Below are 7,969 nucleotides of genomic sequence, written 5' to 3'. Positions count from 1 at the left end.
CTTTCTTTCCCTGGGTACCCAGGTGCACAAATGGGATGGTGATCTTTACAAAACAACATCATCAACAACAACAAAAACCTCTTGCTCACACAAAAGCCCACCTTGTAAATGAATGGAATATTAACGACCACCTAATACTTGCACCGTTGGCAGGGCGAAACTGAACACTAACACAGCTATTTCTACAGATTGCCAGTGAAACCGAAGCAGCTCGAGGAGAAATGCACCTACTGTACGTGAAATGCTGGTGCAGATTTTTTCCTATCAGTCTAACCTTCTGTGTTGATGCATGAATGCTGGTACCCACTTACAGGGATGCCAGATGATCAGTGCAGAATGAAGGTCCCAAGAGAGAGGATCACATGGCTCTCTCTGCCCTGTGACGTCACTAGCAGATGGCATGGGTACCAGCTCTGGCAGTTGGCATCAATGTCACTTTTTAGAGATCAATGAGATAGTGCAGATATACACAGATCTAGAGACTCCAGGAGACGATGCGACACTCAGCCTGAAAAGATTTGGAAGACCCAAAATGAAAACTGATTATTGAATGAAATTAAAACCTAAGGTAATATAAATAAAGATATACTTCAATTGATGCTGGCTTTGCATGCAAGTATTTAAAGATACAGTGTCACTGTCTTATAGTATTTATATGCTCTTTGCCATCTATAACTTCTTATCATATTTCATTCTTATGATGTAATTATCACATACTTTCACTGCTATTATGTAACACTGCAAGTATGTGGACATTACTAAGAGTTTGTGTATGTGTTCGTGTGTATATGTGTGTGTTGAGGGGGCTGGAGATTGTTAAACTGAAAAGTCTCTGCTTTAATGTGCCTATTTGTTTGAAGACTTTAGATGAAAATACTTGCTGCTTCACCAAACAAAAACCAAAATGCATTTGAAACACAAATTATTTTCCCCTTTCATTTGGGATTCTGAACACACGTGCACAATTGCAGTCAGAATCCTTGGACCGTTCCTGTCAGATATTAGCTAGAGGGAGACTTGTATGGCTCGTAGAACAAAAACACTACGAGAGTGGTTTTTGTCCAGGATGATTTGAACAGCAGTAATCAGACAATTCTATTCGGAAAAAATTTAAATGTAAATAAAATCAGTCTCAATATTTTTTTTAATTAAAAGAAATTGCCAGTGATTTTTATGCTTTAAATTTATTTATAGAGTTTATTCCAAATTAGCCTAATCCCCTTTTCTTTTTGAAGCCTGGGAAAATAGTGCTGTTTTACATAATTCTTTACTGATCAGAAAAAATCAGTTTAAAAATTGACTCTGATTATAATCTTTTCTTTAAATTTGTATATTCCCACACCCACTTATCTAAATTCACAGTTGTGTGAAACAGCAAATAAAGTTAAGGTTTTGTTTGTTTGTTTGTCTGTTTTTAAAAAAGAACACAAATTTGTTAGCTAATGGAGAGATAGTACTTTCCATTTTAAAAACTGGTTTATCTTCTCATTTTGTGCTCAGGGGAATTGGAATTAATGAAATTCTGCATTGAAATTTCATATTTTGCATTTGTTTGAATTCCACAATCTTTTTTGGGGGGTACTAAAATCCAGTTTAAAGGCAAAGAGAAATGGAGATGGTGGTGATCACAATAATTATATGTTTCATTTTTATTTTCTTTTGATAATTTGCTCATATAAATTAATCCTATTGAATGCATCGTCTTCATAATTACTTACCTTCACAAACTCAAAATTATATTTAATGTTAAAAAATCAGCCCAGAATCAATCTTTTCCACGTGTTTTTGTAGTCTTATGATTAAATAATTAAATATGTTTTAAGTGTATAAACTTTAAAAATGAAAACTCTTTAAATATTGTGCTGGCATTTTTTCAGGTAATTTAAGATTAGAGAACCATGTTAACACTACCGTTTGATGAGTCTGTTGTAATGCCAGAATCCCAGATGTGCAGAAAGTTTTCTAGAGAATGCGAGGACCAGAAGCAAATTAAGAAACCAGAAAGCTTTTCCAAACAGATTGTCCTTCGAGGAAAAAGCATCAAAAGGGCCCCTGGAGAAGAAACCGAGAAAGAAGAAGAGGAGGAAGACAGGGAAGAAGAAGACGAAAATGGGTTGCCTAGAAGGAGGGGTCTCAGGAAAAAAAAGACAACCAAGCTGCGATTGGAAAGGGTCAAGTTCAGGAGACAGGAAGCGAACGCGCGCGAGAGGAACAGGATGCATGGCCTCAACGACGCTCTGGACAACTTAAGAAAAGTGGTCCCCTGCTATTCTAAAACCCAGAAACTGTCCAAAATAGAGACTTTACGACTGGCCAAAAACTACATCTGGGCACTTTCTGAAATTCTGAGAATCGGCAAGAGACCAGATCTGCTCACATTCGTCCAAAACTTATGCAAAGGTCTTTCCCAGCCAACTACAAACTTGGTGGCAGGCTGCTTGCAGCTCAACGCCAGGAGTTTCCTGATGGGTCAGGGTGGGGAGGCTGCGCACCACACAAGGTCACCCTACTCTACCTTCTACCCACCCTACCACAGCCCTGAGCTCACCACTCCCCCAGGGCATGGGACTCTTGATAATTCCAAGTCCATGAAACCCTACAATTATTGCAGTGCGTATGAATCCTTCTATGAAAGTACTTCCCCTGAGTGTGCCAGTCCCCAGTTTGAAGGTCCCTTAAGTCCTCCCCCAATTAACTATAATGGGATATTTTCCCTGAAGCAAGAAGAAACCTTGGACTATGGCAAAAATTACAATTACGGCATGCATTACTGTGCAGTGCCACCCAGGGGTCCCCTTGGGCAGGGTGCCATGTTCAGGTTGCCCACCGACAGCCACTTCCCTTACGACTTACATCTGCGCAGCCAATCTCTCACCATGCAAGATGAATTAAATGCAGTTTTTCATAATTAATGAGGAAAATGAAAATAAACAGTGGTCATTCACCTTCCCCGTCTAATTAAGACAAAGCAGATGCTTGTGGGCTGAGTAATTGGCACAACTCTATCTAAGGTGTTTACTAGTTTCTGAAGTGTGTTTCAACTATTGTGAGAATTTTCTATGTAATAATAAATCTCTTTTCGTATGAGAACTTCTTTTCCTTTCCTTTTGTCTGTAAAGCACTGTGATTCTGTTTCTACTGGAAAGATTTTTTCCTTTTTAATTTTATTTTAAACTTACTTAATTTGTTTGAACAAGGTGTCTAAGAATATACTGTTGAATAAAGACATGCACACAGCATAATTCAATGTCTATTTTGGTTGTACAGTAATTATAAAATGCATGTTATGAAAATCAGATGAATAAAATGATGTGTTTATAATTATTAGGAATTATATATTATGTATCTTTTAAAAATTGAAATTTTAAAATATTGAGAATATCACTAAGCTGACAATGATATTGGGAGATGCATTTGCAACAATATAAAAAGCTATGCAATTTTCTTTTTATTAAGGATGAATCTAAATGAATTCAATTGGTAACTATTCCTCTTTAAGTATTTGCAGATGGGGCAACATGATATTTGGGTAGCCGATGTCATAATTTGGGGACAATTATCTCAATCATCAAGAAAAAATTTCAGCACTTGTTTTGTATTATTCAGAAATTAACTGTACAGGTTTGTTATCACAATGTATAATTGTGTTTTTCCAACCCACATTTTTAAGGCAATTAAACATAGATATTTCCACTCGTAAAGGACATCTATTAGCTGTGATATTTTTGCATGCTACTTATTATTTCCTGGTACACAGCTGCTTTCTGTCTCCAATACTCCCCACTCCTCATTTCAGAAATATTTCTGGATTACAAAACCGTAGGAGCTAAAACAAATTTCTTAAACAAAATGGCCAAAGCGCTTACAAGAATTGTTTTTTTCAAGTGTCTTAAATGAAAGAAGAGAAGCCCATGAGGGTTAAACATCCTGGGGAAACAATGATAAATCCTGGTAACCTTCAGCTCGAGCCTAAAATCAGTGGCAAATTTCCAGCAAACACCAGAGTGGATGTTAAAAATGGAAGGTTTTACTCTGCGCCGTTTAAATGTCTGGCCGATCAGAGGCTAAATTCTGTGTGATTAAAAGTTTCCTTATAGAAGGCCACCAAAAACTTACTTTTAATAGCGCCTGGGGAGCTAAACCTCTTAAACAGGATTGAGCCTCTTCTACAATCGTGGGCGGGGTGGCAATGACCTTGCCAAGATGCCCTCTGGTGCAGTTTTGCCTCAGGGGGAGGAGCGGGGACAGCTGCGCAGACCGATGAGGGCAGGAGAAAGTGGGTACAGTGGTGGCGGGACGGGGCAGGTCTTGGGTGGGCCTGGCCAACGCTGCCCCTCGGGGGCCATGTCTGTACCGCCAGAGCCGGCGCAGGCCCGGCAGGGCCTGGCGGGCGGCGCGGGGAGAGGTTGCTGGCGGCGTCGCGTCCCTCGGTGGCCGCCCTGGCACAGGCTGCAAGCCCGTGTCCCGCCCGCAGTGGGCGCCCTGGGGGCTGGGGGCGGGATACGGGCTTGCAGCGAACCCGGGCCGCGGCGCCCACACTGACCTGGCCTGCCCAGGAAAGGGGCCGGGTGGCATGGAGAGCGGCGAGCGCACCGCAGCGCGCGGGCCTGGAGACTGCCCTGCACTCGCTCAGAGAGGGAGAAAGGGGGTCGCCCCTTCACCCGCCCCTTGTGCCACAAGGAGGAACGCGGCGCAGGCGGCGATAGCTCCAGCTCTCTCTTGCCCAAGTGCAGCCGAGAGCTGACCCTGCCCTGCCCTGCCCCTCCTACGGCTGGCGGGACTTCCTGAGCCGAGGCTGCGAGGCCCGCGCCCCATTCTGCAGAGGACGGCGTCGCCCTCTCCCTCTACGCCTCCAGCTTTACGATCCTGGGCCTTTGGTGCGCCTGGCAGCCGCCACCGAGGGGCAAAGGTGCCGAGCAGCTGCTGGCGCGGGTGCTGAACGCGCCCTTCTAAGCTGGTGTGTTAGCACCTGTTCATTCAAACCCCAGAGGGCTTAGGGAAAAGCCAGAGAGAGAGGAGGAACTGTGCCCCCCGCCCCAGGTAGACAGAAGTTTGCCCAAACTAGACAACCGTCTGTCCCCTCTGCCTGTCTCTCTGCACCGGAGTGACTCGCGCTTGCTTCCTCCCATATGCGCAGAAAACCTGCTTTCCCTGGCACTGTGTCCGGGACTCCCAGGCCTCTTTAAGGACCCTCAGACACTAAAAGCCCGACCATTGCTCACCCTGTCTGAGCAAGCAGCAAGAAAGTGAAGAAGCATCTGGAAATGGAAGAATCTGGCCTTTTTGGTTTATTTTTTTAAGTGGTCCTGTTAAATCACTAGCAGAATAGGTGTGGCTTCCCCCACCCCCTGGGCCCCATTTTTCTCCCCTGATTCTTGCTCCAAGGTGACCGGCTGCCCAGCTGAGAACAGCCTCGCGCCTGCTCAGAACCTTGGTTCAGACAGCTTTTGAAACCCGCACAGTCTTTCCGGGATCACAAATTCACATTGGAACGAGAGATTGCAACAGGAGATGTATCCTCCCGCCCCTCTCTGGCAATGTGGGAGAGCTAGGAAGAAAAGCAGCTGGCTGAGTGAGGAAGAAGCAAACCTCCAAGAGCTTCTGATCTCAGAGCTTTGTCCATAAGGAGCTCAAGCAAAAGAGCCGGGTTTTCGGGCACAGATCCCTGAGAATATGAAATTTCTTTAAAAACTTGGATGCAAAAATGCGATGGATGCTCCCTTCTTCGGTGACGCTTGCCGTGGGGGACAGTGTGTTGTGTGTGACGGGGTGTTGGGCGATCCTTGTGGCTTAGTCCTCCTTCAGATGCTCCTGATAACCCCTGGCATGGAACCCGCCCTTTACACACCACCCTGGCTGTCTGTCAGTTTTCTTCCCCAGCAGAGCTCTTCCTGTTCTCTCTTGATTGCAATCCTGAGAAATCATATGACTTGTTCATTCAAACACCAACATCACAGATGCCATGCGCTGCAAAATCTTTTTAAGATAGCACTCCAGTAGAAGGGAAAATAGTATAGTATAAAGAGCATGCAAGGCTTGGGGTCGGATAGGTTTGGGTTAAAATCCTTGCTCTTTTTCTGACCTCATGATTCCCTCACCTCCCAGTGTGAAAAATCTTCCTCTCTTCTGAATGCTTTTAACCACTATTGTCTTCCATATTGATTAGACATCTCTTCTTTTGAGCTGAATTATGTCAGTCTTATATTTGCCTTCACACAATTTTGTTCTTTTTCCTTTATTAGGATTAGGTTTTACATATATGTGTGTATGTGTGTACATATATGATGTATGTTTTAGATCTATCAGGATATATAGCTATATCAATCAGTGGTCTCAACAAAATAAAGATGTACTTCTTTCTCATATAGAGAAGTCATGGGAAGTAGTCCAGGACTGATACGGTTGTGCCAGGGACACCAGGGGCCTAGGCTCCTTCTACCTTTCAACTCCACTAGCTTTAGTGTGGGGCTTCCATTCTCATTCACCTCCTGGCCCAAGACTGCTGCTGGAGTTCTAGACATTGCTTCTTCATTCCAATTAAGAAGAAAAAAGGAGGCCTGGCACGGTGGCTCACTCTTGTAATCCCAGCACTTTGGGAGGCCAAGGCAGGTGGATCACGAGGTCAAGAGATTGAGACCATCCTGGCCAACATGGTGAGACCCCATCTCTATTAAAAATACTAAAATTAACTGGGCATGGTGGTCCATGCCTGTAGTCCCAGCTACTGGGGAGGCTGAGGCAGGAGAATTGCTTGAACCTGGGAGGCAGAGGTTGCAGCAAGCCAAGATCACGCCACTGCACTCCAACCTGGCGACAGAGCAAGACTCTCAAAAAAAAAAAAAAGAAAAGAAAAGAAAAAAGGAGGATGGTGGTAAAAGGATGTTCCATCCATCTGATCAGGCCCCTTTAGAGAATATTTATAGAAGCCCCACCAAATGACTTGTACTTACTAATTGTAGATTTAAGAGAAGCAGGGAAATATATATCCTTTTCAACAAAGTATATTGCCACCTGGAATAAAATCAGGTCCTATCAGTGAGAATGAAAGAGAAAATGGATGTTAGTTAGGCACGTAGCCATGCCTTGAACTCTACTGTCCACCCATTTCCTTCCTCGCCTGTCTGGTACCTTATATTTTTCCCAAGCATTCTCTTTTGGCTTCTATTATCTCTTTCGCTTTTGACCACATACATTTGTGTTACGAATGTCTCTTAGGCATCCCTTGCTTGTAGATGCTAGGTAAGATTTGTCCTGAAGTCCAGTCTCTCTCTCATCTGCAAAATGCATGACCTCAGGTTTCTTGCTGTCTGTGTTTTGAAGGCATGAAGGGACCTGCTTTCATCTCCCATCCCTGTTTCTACCTGCACCTTTTCTCAGTCATATTCCCCATGCCCAGATTGCCCCTGTTGATGCCACCTCCAATGAAACATTGTGTGGCTGGTGTTCTAGTTCATCAGCCCACCTTTAACCTCAGTCATCATTTGGGCATTTGTACCCCCCTTCGAAACTGCTTTCTCTATCTCTCATCACCTATCTCTGGTTCTCTGACCCATAAAGAAAAGCATGTTCTTATTTTAAAGAGCAGGCAGAGTGCCCAAGCTCCTGCTGGTAAAGTTCTCTTGCTTTAACCAGCCAGCCCTCTTGGTTCTAGGGCACTCAGCCACTCCCGTGTGCTGAGTCAGGGTAGGTTCAAGTGTAGCCATTTGATACTCAGAGCAATTGCAACATGGCTCCCCTCAGGCCTGTTTCTGAATGTTCTCATGTATTCTGATACCTTCCCTATTTATGGGATATCCTCCCTCTTCCAAAGGGGTCCTATTTCTTCATCAGGTACTCAATGAAAATCCAAATTAGGAGAAAGTTCAAGTTCTTCTCTTGAGCAGCTCTATACCAGGGACATAGGAAGAGAGGGTCTACAATCTGTCCTCTCATGCTAGAGTATATGACATGATGCTCTAACCAAGGCAAA

General features: G+C 43.9%; 1 protein-coding gene across 1 annotated transcript; it reads left to right on the top strand.

The window, feature by feature from the left end:
* The first annotated feature begins 263 nt into the window (after positions 1 to 263).
* Positions 264 to 3,701, top strand: LOC105475823 (neuronal differentiation 6). Its single transcript, XM_011731357.2, has 2 exons — positions 264 to 568; positions 1,878 to 3,701. The coding sequence occupies exon 2, from the start codon at positions 1,899 to 1,901 to the stop codon at positions 2,910 to 2,912; it is 1,014 nt and encodes a 337-aa protein (XP_011729659.1). The 5' UTR covers positions 264 to 568; positions 1,878 to 1,898; the 3' UTR covers positions 2,913 to 3,701.
* Positions 3,702 to 7,969: the final 4,268 nt, after the last annotated feature.

The sequence above is a fragment of the Macaca nemestrina genome, chromosome 4 (assembly GCF_043159975.1).
Source record: "Macaca nemestrina isolate mMacNem1 chromosome 4, mMacNem.hap1, whole genome shotgun sequence".
Taxonomy (NCBI): Eukaryota; Metazoa; Chordata; class Mammalia; order Primates; family Cercopithecidae; genus Macaca; species Macaca nemestrina.
This window is presented reverse-complemented; position numbering and strand designations above follow the sequence as displayed.

Excerpts from the sequence above, each read along its gene's own strand:
- LOC105475823 (XM_011731357.2), top strand. The coding sequence starts at position 1,899 with ATGTTAACACTACCGTTTGATGAGTCTGTTGTAATGCCAGAATCCCAG.